This window comes from Stenella coeruleoalba, assembly GCF_951394435.1.
Source record: "Stenella coeruleoalba genome assembly, chromosome: 3".
NCBI classification, from domain to species: Eukaryota; Metazoa; Chordata; class Mammalia; order Artiodactyla; family Delphinidae; genus Stenella; species Stenella coeruleoalba.
This window is the reverse complement of record NC_137148.1, coordinates 162414206-162427771: the sequence shown is the minus strand read 5'-3', so window position 1 is coordinate 162427771 and position 13566 is coordinate 162414206. Positions and strand designations below refer to the sequence as shown.

Here is a 13566-nt window from a genome sequence, read left to right as displayed (position 1 = left end):
TTAGCCAATCAAAAGTCGGTATCCCGTCTAGAGGCTAATTGCCGAACGAAGCCGCACACCGCCTTCCGCGCCTTACGGGCCAATCGCAAATGGGCTTCGCGTCACACCGGGCATGCCAATTGCTGTCGTTCTAACCTCGTTTTCCCGCCCCTATCAGCTCTGGCCTATGGGTAACCGTCTCCACACCCTTATTTGCCTGCCCAGTACTGAACTGGCCAATCGGAGACCCTCGCTGACCATCGTTAGGCTAGCAAATCACTGACTGTCGTCCTGCGTCCCGCATTGAGATGGCCAATCGTGAACAACTCTACCGAGTTCTCTCTTGTAGTTGCCCTCCAGATTTCCAGATTCTCCCGAAATTCCTGAAAAGGGGATCGGACTGTGGCCATGACTACCGGGGCGGAAGTCCAATCCCGCAGAGACTCGAGAAAGTGGGGGCGGGGCTACAGTTCTGCGGCGCGCGCAGGCCGCTGGGATCCTTGTGTAGACGTTGACCTTGGTCCTGACGACTGCTGGGTATCTGACCTCAGTTCAAGAATAATATAATTAAAACGTTAGGCACTGTTCTGGGCACATGACGTGCGTTAAGACCTTTCACAGCAACTTTGTGTTGCTGCAGGGACAGTTTTATCACCTTGTTATTTCCTGTGTTCCTGGAGGGGAAAATGTGAGTTTCAATGGAAATCTATGCGTTACCTACAGGAACAGGGTGTCGCAAACTGTAGCCTGTGGGCCAAATCCTGTCGGCGCCGGTTTTGGTGAGGCTCGCGAGCTAAGAATTCTCTTACCTTTTTTAATTGGTCGGTGAAAAAATCCAAATAATATTCTGGGACGTGTGAAAATTATATGAAGTTCAAATTTCCGAATCCATAAATAAAGCTGTGTTGGAACACAGTCATGCCCATTTGTTTCTTTATTGTCTACTCTCATTACAATGAGCAGTTGCAACAAAGATTGTATGGTCTGCAAAAACTAAACTATTTACTATTTGACTCTTTACAAAAAAATTTTTTTTCCTCTTTGTTAGAGGACACCCTTCAGGGTTTTCTGATTTTGATTCCATGGGAGATATTTTATAAACCCTGTGGTTATAACTGATAACAGGGAAAAATAATTCTTCCCTATAGACATGCAAATGAATTCTGCTGAGTGGAGAGATGCCCACCCCCCATTGTTTTGCCTTCATTTGCACATTCATTTTACTGTGCTTGTTTTGTCTTGTTGTTTGGTTCTTCTTTGAAATGGGTTTAACGCCTGACCAGTTAGTTCCCTTTATTAACAACGAGTTAACAATTTTTAACACATGCTCATTTTTATTTCTGTATGAGAGTCGTGATTTTTACCTTTTTTGGGAAAATTATCCTTCAACACTTCCTACTGCTGTCAAGTAACTCAGTCTGGTATTCCAGGTTCCAGATTTTACTGCATTTTTGTGGAAAACCTCCAAAATGGTTAAAAGAGAGGGAAAAGTCAAATTATGATTCACGAAACAGAGTCAGGTCAACTTTTTCAGCAGAGAAGTGCATTTCATGGTGGCTGAAGCCCTGGCAACTCCAAGAGGTACGAGAATCTCGCTGATTCTCTATTTTTCTCATCTGTGTTTTCCTCTCTCTAGATAGGTGCCTTGTTTTTGATGTTTTTATGATGGATAATGTCACCAGCATTAGAGGCATCAGGGACTGGGAATTTGGCTTTATGGTCTGACCATTTGGCAATCTCTATCAATGGATTACTGGTTTACTGGCTGAAAAGCAGTGGAGAATCCATTAAGAATTGAGTGCCCACCAGGAGGAACAGCTTTTGACGTCTAGACCTGTGATTTTGGGTGTTTCTGTTGAAGGAGTTTTCAGAACATGCCACCGCAAAATATGCTGCTCTGGCAGATTGATTATTTTGAGTTAAAGGCATTAGTAAGACTGCAAGATGCAAGAAGGGCTCTTGGTCTTTCCTTTTTCTTACTGAAAGCAGGAAATAAAATTCCCATGGCAAAGGTGCCCTCCCTCTACTGGGAGGAAGAAACCCTCTTATCCCCAGAGACAGGGAGTCAAAGCTGAGAGAAATCTGTACAAACAGGTCTTGTTGAAGTAACTTTTATCTTCCTTTAGTCTCCCCCATGTATTTTAGTTGCTTTTCTGCAGTTGACACTCTGTTCAACCTAGTAAATAACAAGTCTTTGGGTCTTCATTTTTCTTGCGAAGACTCCCACGTACATGTAGATAAACTTTTTATGCTTTTCCCCTGTTAATCTGTCTTGTGTGTCAGTCTCAGCCAGAGACTTGTGTGCCGAGAGCTTGGCTTGGCTTTCTGTCTGCTAGGCCATGCTGGTTTTGGTCCTACATGTCCAACCATCAGGTGAGAGCCCTGAGAATATGTAGATGGCCAGAAAGAAATGTGGGTTGCACCCCATTTGTGGCTAGGGTCCTACCGACTGCTGGACCACTGTTGCCAGCCTCTGAGGGGAATTGTCTAAGTCTTTCTCTCTTTTGCCCATCTTTGGGAGTGGCTGTGGAACTTGAGAGAGCTGCCTTTTTTGCACCCTCTTTGGGGACCCCTCTATGGTTTAGTCATAGAAGGCTGATTGGTTTTGGTTTTGAATCACTTGGTATGCTTTTGGTTAAAAAAAAAAAAAAGGGAGTTCAATACTGCCGGGAAAATTTACTGTTTGTCTGGGCTGAAACCTGATGATAAGATATTGAAAGGATTTTTTTTTTAAAAGGAACTCTATGTCAGAAATTGGCTTTATTGGAGACATTCAGAGCCTGACTAGAACTATTTTCAAGGCCTTCTTCTTTCCTAAGCTAAAATGGAACTATGTACTCAGAGGGCTATTTGGAAATACACCGGCAAGAAAAAAAGTTTAAAAAGGCTTCTTCACAAATATTAGTAACTTGATCCATCTGCCAGAAACACACTTTGGATCCAAATTTTTTTTTTCTTCAATAATGAGTTTAAAATTCTTGTACCTGTCTCATGGCTAAAATTTAAAAATAAAAGTTATAAGATCTCTGCTTCTGTCTCTAGGTTTATGTTTGTCTATATACATGTGATATTCTTCTACCTCTGGGAAGTATTGCTAAAAATTAACTTGTAAAAGAGCTCTATTTAATTGGCTTAAAAAAAAGTGCTTATGTAAGTTGATTAGTCAAACAGTCTCTACTAGATGTTTAGATTATAAAACTGTAAATTCAAACTAAGAACAAAACAGACAATAAAAGTTAATTGCTTGGGCTTCCCTGGTGGCGCAGTGGTTGAGAGTCCGCCTGCCAATGCAGGGGACACGGGTTCGTCTGGGAAAATCCCACATGCCGCCTGCCAATGCAGGGGACACGGGTTCGCCCCCGTCTGGGAAAATCCCACATGCCGCAGAGCGGCTGGGCCCGTGAGCTATGGTCGCTGAGTGTGCGCGTCCAGAGCCTGTGCTCCGCAACGGGAGAGGCCAAAACAGTGAGAGGCCCGCGTACCACAAAAAAAAAAAAAAAAAAAAAGTTAATTGCTTGATGTATATCAAGCACAATAGTAAATTTTAAAATAAAGGAGGTCATATATTTAACTTTTTACATTCTTCTGTGATTTTTGATACTTGCTTGGTTTATCAACAAGAAAAATAACAAGATTATGGCTAGCTATTTAATGACTCATGAAATTTTCATGAATAATTTAAGCATAATTGTTAAAAACAAGTTAAGTAATAAATGTAAATAGGATAAAAGTTTATAAGTGAACTTCTCAACAATAATTTTGTTTTATAATGTCTCCTTAAAAATAGTTTCTAGGGCTTCCCTGGTGGTGCAGTGGATAAGAACCTGCCTGCCAATGCAGGGGACATGGGTTCCATCCCTGGTCCAGGAAGATCCCACATGCCACGGAGCAACTAAGCCCGTGCTCCACAACTACTGAGTCTGCGCTCTAAGGCCCGTGCTCCGCAGCAAGAGAAGCTACCGCAATGAGAAGCCCGTGCACTGCAGCGAAGAGTAGCCCCTGCTCGCCACAACTAGAGAAAGCCTGCGTGCAGCCACGAAGACCCAACACAGCCAAAAATAAATAAATTAAAAAAAAAATGATTCAGGGCTTCCCTGGTGGCGCAGTGGTTGAGAGTCCGCCTCCCGATGCAGGGGACACGGGTTTGTGCCCCGGTCTGGGAGGATCCCACATGCCGCGGAACGGCTGGGCACGTGAGCCATGGCTGCTGAGCCTGCGTGTCCGGAGCCTGTGCTCCGCAACGGGAGAGCCCACAACAGTGAGAGGCCTGTGTACCGCAAAAAAAAAAAAAAAAAAAAGTTTCCAGAATCATTTTGGAAACTTGAAACCTTATACTAAGTTAAGTGAAATGGTGGATATTCATTGAATATGTAGATAATTTTCAAATATGAGAAAATACTGAAATATTAATCACTAAACATAAGTTTATCTCGTTGGCTTCTTAATTTTTACAAAGGGACTAGTGATGTTTCCGTTAGTAAACACGTCCTTTGCCACATCAAAAAATTGTATTATAAGGAAGCATATGCCTCTAGAAATTATGAAATGATGTATTCATAAATTTGCTAATCTACTATAGAATGTTGGTATGGCTACAGGCAGTTTACAATTGCTTGCTTCCTAGTTTTCACTGGAACTTAGGGTTATGAATTATAATCAATGTAAGTAAATGAAACTGCTAGGAATAATAAAGGTACAGAAAAAAAACTCTGTATGTGAAGTGTGCACGGAAAATAAGATGTGTTTCTGCAGGAAAGAGTATGAGGTATGAAGGATGCGCTTTTTTTTTTTAATTAACAAGTATTTAATGTAATTTATTTATGTTTGGCTGCGTTGGGTCTTCGTTGCTGCGCGGGCTTTCTCTAGTTGCGGCGAGCGGGGACTACTCTTCGTTGCGGTGCGCGGGCTTCTCATTGTGGTGGCTTCTCGTTGTGGAGCACAGGCTCTAGGCGCGTGGGCTTCAGTAGTTGTGGCACACAGGCTCAGTAGTTGTGGCAGTCGGGCTTAGTTGCTCCACGGCATGTGATATCTTCCTGGACCAGTGATTGAACCCTTGTCCCCTGCATAGGCAGGCGGATTCTTAACCACTGAGCCACCAGGGAAGTCCAGGGATGCGTTCTTAGGAAGGAAAAAGAAGAGTAATTTTGTCCTTGTTTAAGGGTATTTAGTGATTGTCTCAAAATACAAAAGAGGAAAATAAAGGAGAAAAACCTAAATGGATTTAGAAAGTTGGAGAGGGAGAAAGAGGAAATCTTATCTTGTGTGGTCAAATTGGCAAAAATTAAATGGATTATTATAAGAATTTAAAAAATGAGCTTTATTTAAAATTGTTTTTATTGAAATATAGTTGATTTACAATGTTGCATTAGTTGCAGGTGTACAGCAAAGTGATTCTGTTATACATACATATATACCTATCTATTCCTTTTTAAATTCTTTTTCATTATAGGTTATTACAAGATATTGAGTATAGTTCCCTGTGCCGTACAGTAGGTCCTTGTTGGTTATCAACAATGAGCTTTAATATCAATAATGTGACTATGCAAAACTAGAATTTGACTTTCTTTCTCTGTTAAAAGAATAACATTTTCTTGGATTATTGTAAGAGATTTTTCTTTACCTGTTAAGTAATTCATATAGAAAACAAAGATTCTGTTTTATCAAAATGTTGTCTTTATCAAGTCTCTAATTAGGAAAACTGAGTCGTCTCAAAATTAAAAGAGCTGGAGCTTTTTCTTTTATTATGTTACTGTATTTGCCTGTCACATCTTTTATTGTCACTTTGGTTAAATAGGTAACTAAGTGTTGTTTCATTTAACTTAGTGTTAATTTAACCTAGTGTTCAATTTAACCTAGTGTTCAAATCTTTGACATTCTGGACAAACTTCCCAAAATCAAATTCTAAATTTTATTTCCCCTACACCGTGTTTCCTCTTGAACCATGGTTGGAATTTTAGATTTGGAGCCACTAAACTCTGTCTGCATACCTATTGGTCTGTAATTCAGAAGGCTTTTACTTCTCACTATGTTTTGTTGTATTTTTCTACACCAGGAGGTGTGAGAGGCAGGATTCTAAGATATGGCCCCAAGATTTCTGCCTCAGATGTACACCAGTACATCCTCCTCAAGTGTAGGTAGAACTTGTGAATATGATAAAATGCAAATATGACGTTATGTTGTATTGTAGAAGGGATTTTTTAAAAACTTATTTTACTGAAGTATAGTTGATTTACAGTGTTGTGTTAATTTTTAGAAGGGATTTTGTAGGCATAAGTACCCTAGTCAGTTAATTAAAAAGGAGCTTGGGGCTTCCCTAGTGGCGCAGTGGTTGAGAGTCCGCCTGCCGATGCAGGGAACACGGGTTCGTGCCCCGGTCCGGGAAGATCCCACATGCCGCGGAGCGGCTGGGCCCGTGAGCCATGGCCTCGGAGCCTGTGCTCCGCAGTGGGAGAGGCCACAACAGTGAGAGGCCTACGTACCACAAAAAAAAAAAAAAAAAAAAAAAAAAATGTTTAAAAAAAGGAGCTTGGTTAGTGCCCTCACTGTGATGCATTTCTTTTTTTTTAATTGAAGTATAGTTGTATAATATGATATGTTATAGGTATACAATATAGTGATTCACAACTTTTAAAGGTTATACTCCATTTGTAGTTATTATAAAATATTGGTGGGACTTCCCTGGCAGCTCAGTGGATAAGACTCCCCGCTCCCAATGCAGGGGGCCTGGGTTCGATCCTTGGTTAGGGAACTAGATCCCACATGCATGCCACAACTAAGAGTTTGCGTGCCACAACTAAGGAGCCCGCCTGCCACAACTAAGACCTGGTGCTACCAAATAAATAAGTATTTTTTTTAAAAAGATTGGGCTTCCCTGGTGGCACAGTGGTTAAGAATCCGCCTGCCAATGCAGGTGACACGGGTTCGAGCCCTGGTCCGGGAAGATCCCACATGCCACGAAACAGCTAAGCCGATGCGCCATAACTACTGAGCCTGTGCTCTACAGCCCGCGAGCCACAACTACTGAGCCTGCATGCCACAACTACTGAAGCCCGCGCGCCTAGAGTCCGTGCTCTGCAACAAGGGAAGCCACCGCAATGAGAAGCCTGCGCACCGCAACGAAGGGTAGCCTCCGCTCGCCACAACCAGAGAAAAGCCCACGTGCAGCAACAAAGACCCAACGCAGCCAAAAATAAAATAAATAAAATACAATTAAAAAGAATATTGGCTATAGTCCCCGTGTTGTAGAATATATCCTTGTAGCTTATTTTATACCTAACAGTCTCTACCTCTTAATCCCCTACCCCTATATTGCCCCTCTCCCCTCCCCCTCCCCACTGGTAACCACTAGCTTCTTCTCTATATCTGTGAGGTCTGCTTTTTTTTTTTTTAACATCTTTATTGGAGAATAATTGCTTTACAATTGTATGTCAGTTTCTGCTTCATAACAAAGTGAATCAGTTATACATACACATATATCCCTATATCCCCTCCCTCTTGCGTCTCCCTCCCACCCTCCCTATCCCACCCCTCTAGGTGGTCACAAAGCACCGAGCTGATCTCCCTGTGCTATGTGGCTGCTTCCTACTAGCTATCTATTTTACATTTGGTAGTGTATATATGTCCATGCCACTCTGCTTCTTTTTTGTTACATTCAGTAGTTGGTTGTATTTTTTAGCTCTGTGATACATTTCTTTAAAAAAATTTTTTTTTAGTATTTATTTATTTATTTTATTTTTGGCTGCGTTTGGGTCTTAGTTGCAGCTCGTGGGATCTTTCGTTGTGGTGTGTGGGCTCGAGAGAGCGTGGGCTCAGTAGTTGTGGTGCGCGGGCTTAGTTGCCCTGCAGCATGTGGGATCTTAGTTCCCCGACCAGGGATCGAACTCCCATCCCCTGAATTGGAAGGCAGATTCTTAAGCACTGGACCACCAGGGAAGTCCCTGTGATACAATTCTATTTGGCGAATTCCTGAAGGTGCATTGGCTGATGTTAGGGAACCACAGGACAGCATTATCAATCCTAATTCCAGTTACTCGTTCAAGTGTGAACTTGGCCACGATCCCACCACATTGCGTTTAGTCATCCCCTCAGGCTCCTCTGGTCTGTGATTCTTTCTGGGTTTTTTCTTGTTTTTCATGACCTTGACACTTTTGAAGAGGACCAGTGGGACATTTTGTAGAATGTCCCTCCATCTTGGTTCGGGTGCTGTTTCTTGTGGTTAGACTGGGGTTCTGGGTTTTTGGGGAGAATCCCACAGAGGTGGTGTCCTCCTTGCGTCAGATGGTGCGTGTGATATCACATGATTTACCCCAGTGCCTCTAACTCGGATCACATGATGTTAACCAGGGTCACGTGAGGCTCAGCTGGCTCACGTGATTAAGGGACGTCTGCCAGGTGTTTCTACTCCACTGTCAGGTTACCATTTCTCCCTTTCCCTACTCTTTGGAATTGAGTTCCAAAATCCAGTCCACTCTCAGGGCTAGAGTGTTGGGGGGGGTGGAATTAAGCTCCACCTCCTGGAAGACAGACTGTTTCCAGATACAGTTTCACCAGCCAGTTTCAAGAAACTAAGTTGGACTTTTGGGAGCCAGTGCTTACAAAACCCTCACGGGAAAACTGGCTTGTCCCTGGCTTGAGGGTCAGCCCTACAGGTCCAGCCTGGCCAACCAAGATCCTTGCCATACTTTGGGGACATCAAAGAAGAGAGAAATTCACCAAAAGGCACAGATGAAACTGCAGGTGAAACTCGAGTTGTTATCTCCAGTTAACAAATGATAGAGGCTTTTAGAAGTCCACCCTGAGATTCCTTACAGAAACTTCCAGTAAAGCAAACTGAACACCTGCTGCACCTGTGTAAAATAATCAGGGCAAATCCCATGAAACCTGTCAAGGAAGGACTTTCTTTGAGATTTTATTTTTTTATTTATTTTAATTTTTTGGCTGAGTTGGATCTTCGTTGCTGCGCGTGGGGTTTCTCTAGTTGTGGAGAGCGGGGGCTACTCTTCGCTGCGGTATGCCGTCTTCTCATTGTGGTGGCTTCTCTTGTTGACGATCACGGGCTCTAGGGCATGTGGGCTTCAGTAGTTGTGGCTTGCGGGCTCTAGAGCACAGGCTCAGTAGTTGTGGTGCACGGGCTTAGTTGCTCTGCGGCATGTGCGATCTTCCCGGACCAGGGCTCGAACCCGTGTCCCCTGCATTGGCAGGCAGATTCCCACTGCGCCACCAGGGAAGTCCCTCAGCCTGCCATTCTAACTCCTGATTTTGCTGCTGTCTGGGCCTTTTTACACTGGTTCCCCTTCCCTGAAACGCCATGATTCCCCCCCAGTGAACATATTCTTTCAAACTCCCCAGACAAGGTCCCTGCCCCATCCTCTGGCATTGCCTGGCTCCAGTTACCATTCTCTGGCTTAACCCATAACACCCAATGTGAGGCAACAAAAAAGGGGAGCTAGGGATGTTTGTTGAATTAATAAATACATTTTCTGCCCAATGAACTCCTAGTCACCCTTCAAAACACCAGTCCCAATGTCCCTCCTCCCTATGCAAAACGTTCACTCCTCCTCTGGGTTCTCTAGTGCTGGTGCCTCCCCCTCTAGCCCATCCCTGCCCCCATGGGACTAGGAATGTCTGTCTGGCTCTGTGACAGGGGGCTTCTCAGGGATTCCAGCACTGTGCAGATCCAGGAAAAGGAGATTTGCTGACTTATCAAATGAACCACAACATCCAGAAGTGTTTATTGAACTAGTTTCAGTGTAGCACCGTTCTCAGTGGGGCGAGATTCTTGATCTCAGGGCAGAATTTTGAGTCTCGGCTTCGTGGAATGTGTTGAAGTTATCTGGATGATAAGTAGTGGCTGCTGAGTCAGGGATCAAAAAATGAGGGCAGGTGGGATCTTGTTCTTCCTGCATCAGTTCCCTCCCAGGGCACCGGCCATCACTTGAAGCAGACTTCCTTGTGGGAGCTGGCTATGAGTTGGCAGACATCCGGCTTCTTGCCCTGGAGGAGATGGCCACGAGTTGGGGTCCTGAAAGGAGACCCTGCCCCCACCAGCTGAGTCCCTCTGCTCCCTGTCTAGCTTACCTGGTACAACTGGCAGACGAGGTGTAAGAGCTGGTCCTTCTCTTTCATGGGTTTCTGCACAAGCAAGACAGGAGGTCATAAGTCCCACCTGCCCCAACCGACCCGTGCTCGGCCCAGAAGGGGCTGCAAATGGCCCCAAGTCTGGCCCCTGCCTCCTGCCTCCCAGCCCAGGGGTCACATCCATCAACCCAGTCCCTGCCTGGGGGATGACCTGAGAGCTGCAAGAGTTCTTACCCCATTGACGACGACCCAGGGCACATACTCGTGGGGTGGCTGCAGAGCGTCCGTGAGCTGGGCATTGATGTGCAAGAGCTGCATGCCACGGTCCCCTGTGGCACACTCCATGATGGAGTCAGGGGACACCTCCGGAGCATAGATCTGCAGGCACTGAGGGCAGAGGGGGAGCTGGCCGGCTGGGGTATTGTCTCAGCTTCCTCCCTGTTATCTCCCCAACAACGGTCCTCCCACTAGCACCACCCCCCAACCCAAGCCAAGCTTTTGTTTCCTCACTAGCAACAGGAGACAGTTGGGTTCACAGGGATGCAGCAATACCCATAAACAATGGGTGCTTAATACATGCCTGAGTGGAGGCCCCCAAGGCAGGGGCTCAGGCTGCTCCTGTCTCCCATAAGACCAGACCCGCAGCCCGAGCCCTACAGTGTTTTATTTTCCTGAGAGCATCGTACTTGCTCTTCCCTCTGCCAGGAGCACTTTTCCTTCCCCTTCCCCTGAGTCTCTTGAGTGTCCCCTCATCCTTTGCACTCCATACTATGACTCTGCAGGGCCTGGAGGTGTCTCAGGGTGGCTCAGGTCTCTTGGGTAGCCCAGATGTTTGATAAATGAATAAACAATCAGGGCAGATGAGTCACTCCTTTGGGAGTTCTTTTTCATAACCCCCCAGGGAGTTAAGTGGGCCTGTCCTGTCATCTCCTTACCCCAGAGAAGGGTCACCATCTGTGTCCCTGCACATTCCTGTTTGTCCGAGCCCAGCTCGGAGCCATCTTGTCCAGGAAGCCCTCCCTGATCTACCCACGACCCCAGAAGATCTTCGTTCTCTCGATTCAGAGATCGAGGCTTCGAGAGGGGAGGCTGTTTTCCTGGGGCTGCACGGAGAGTGGTAGTCGTGGCCAGCACTTGAACCTGGGTCTGTCTGGATGCAGGAAGGCCAGGGCCCTCCGACCCAGGCTGAGTGAGGGGCATTGCTCACCGGCTTCAGATTTTTCTCCATGTCATCCATTTCCTCTAGGCAGACAATGGTCAGGAAGGCCGCGCTCTTTTCCAGCTGGTCCAACAGGCAGGCCTGGTGGGCGGGGGCGGGGGGGGACAGGCAAGGATGTGAGGGTGGCCCAGAGCACCCCAAGACCACTCCGGGAATAACCACGAGTGTCCACTAATGAAGCGGAGAATGAAGACGTGATTAAGTGGAGGCGCACAGGCAAGGGACGGAGCTGGTTGCAGTCCATCCCTTGTGAGCCTTGATTCCATTTTCCTTATGGTGGGCAGTCTCCCCAGCCTCGTGCCCCCCCCCCCCGGGAACTCTGGGTGCTGCTCACCTCCACCTTGTTAAGCTTGCACTCCTGCTCGCCGTGCTGGCACGTGAACTCCCACCTGCCGCTGATGTTCTGTTCCTGAAAAGCAGTGGGGTGAGTGCTGGCTGCCCCCCCGACCCCCTTCCCCTGGCCACGGGCCTCAGTTTCACCTGTACCCACGCACATGAGCGTTTCCGTAGGGCACCAGCGTGACATTGAGGATTTCCCAGACCATCAGCCACGTCGGGTAGAGCTCGCGGATCAGGAAGTACCGGCAGCCGGGGCACAGTGACTCATAGTAGAGGCTCACGTTGATGGGCGGAGGGTCAGACTTCCAGAGGGGCGCCTGCAGGCACAGCTCACCGGCCTGCATGGAAGGGAGGGATGTGATTCAAATGCAGCTCTGCTTGGTTCTCTTGCAGGAAGGGAGCTGCAAACAGTAGGTGCTCTATCTCACACTCCTTCCAGACCTTGCCAGGTGGAATCCTGACTCTGAGGCTTTATGGCATTCCTAAATATTCCTAAATGTCAGTCTGTCTGCAGAATGGATGTGACAAAGATTTGCAAACAGTAGGCAGTTAATGAATGCACAAGTCTTGCTTTCTTCCTCCAGGTGACGTGAAACTCCTCACCCAGGGGACGCCATGCAGTAAGAATTCAAGGCATGCACATTTCTGGTCTCTGCCGCAATCCTGCCTTCTCATGAGGCATACCACTAAGGCAGGCTCATTCGTTTCCACTTCATCCCTAGAGCCTTGGCCCTGAGCTGAGCAAGGCCCTACATACCCGCTTGACTCATTTATTCTTCCTCTCAACGGGCCCACTGAACCCCTCCCAAGGCTACTGCAGAGGCGGCGCCTAATAGGTGTTGACTTCCGACTACAGCTGAGGGGTGGCGGGCGGTCGCGTCTGTGAGCGAGTCGTTCAGCGTCCAGGGCATCTGCTTACTCCGCACCAGGAGCACGCGAGCTCTTCCCCGGCCGAAATGCACCCAATAAGGAGCCCCTAATAAATGCGGTGGCCACGCGCAAGCCGCGTAGCTAGTCTGGGCTTCCCCTGGCCTAAAAGAGGAGACTCTGATTCCTGCTCCAGATGTACACAGTAGGTGCTCAATGCACCCTGGGGGGGCGGGGGGAGTTGCGGGGGGATGGGGTGGGGGGACAGCTGAGCGACTCAGACTCCAGTTAGGGAACGGAAAGGGAAAGGAAAGTATGGCCAAAGTGTCAGGATTGAAGCGGGGGTGGGGGGTGGGGCGGCCGGCACCGACCCGGGCAGCGTCCCCTCCGGACCCCGGTCATCCCCGTCGAAGTCTGGGGTGCGGGAGGAGCCGCGCGCACCTCGCCCGGGCGCTGGTCCCCGCCGGCCCGACCGCCGCGTCGCCTTCTCTACCTCGCAGGGGGCCGCCCCCTCGGGGAGTATTTCCAGCGGGGACGCCCGCGCCGCAGCGGCGACCTCCAGCAGCAGCAGCAGGAGAGGCAGGAACGGCAGGAGAGGCGACGAGGCCATCACAGCGGGGGCGAAAGTGCGACGGCGGGAGCAGCGTTCCGGGGAAGCAGCCGCCTTTAATCAGGCGGTGGCCCAGCCCCCAGGCCGGACCCGCCTCCCGATGCACACGCCTCTCGGGGGCCGGGGCTGACGTCTCCAGGGATCTCTACTTTCTCTCTCTCTCTGGGTCTTTCTTTCCACCCCGACCCCACCCTCATCCCACCGCCCGCCAGGTTCTGGGCCCCCAATCCCCTGGACAACGGGCTGCCCTTCGATCTTCCCCGACACTTCCCTGTAATCAGCCCCGTCCAGCCCTGTGAGGTTGGGGCTTTAGCACCTTGGGCGGAGGATAGGCGGGGGCTTAGAGACAGAGACACGGAGAGACCAAGAGATAGGAGGGTCTCTATGGGTCCACGGATCCCTCTGGGGGCCGCCAGGGTGCTCCAGGCCCCTGGTCCTAGCCCGGGAACCCCGCCTCCCCATCCCATGCTCTGGT

The 13566-nt window shown here is 48.0% G+C and overlaps 1 protein-coding gene across 1 annotated transcript; it reads right to left on the bottom strand.

Annotated features, from left to right (window-relative positions):
* Positions 1 to 9301: 9301 nt before the first annotated feature.
* On the bottom strand, positions 9302 to 13246 carry IFI30 (IFI30 lysosomal thiol reductase). The gene is made up of 7 exons (XM_079918004.1): positions 12975 to 13246; positions 11770 to 11952; positions 11610 to 11684; positions 11264 to 11356; positions 10291 to 10443; positions 10057 to 10110; positions 9302 to 9972 (listed from the first exon to the last, which is right to left on the bottom strand). The coding sequence occupies exons 1-7, from the start codon at positions 13089 to 13091 to the stop codon at positions 9910 to 9912; spliced, it is 738 nt and encodes a 245-aa protein (XP_079774130.1). The 5' UTR covers positions 13092 to 13246; the 3' UTR covers positions 9302 to 9909.
* Between the last annotated feature and the right edge of the window lie 320 nt (positions 13247 to 13566).

Coding starts and splice junctions, on each gene's coding strand:
- IFI30 (XM_079918004.1), bottom strand. CDS start 13,091: ATGGCCTCGTCGCCTCTCCTGCCGTTCCTGCCTCTCCTGCTGCTGCTG. Junction 11,685..11,769: donor TGCCCTACGGAAACGCTCAT/GTGCGTGGGTAC, acceptor ACTGCTTTTCAG/GAACAGAACATCAGCGGCAG. Junction 10,111..10,290: donor CCTGGGTCGTCGTCAATGGG/GTAAGAACTCTT, acceptor TTGCTTGTGCAG/AAACCCATGAAAGAGAAGGA.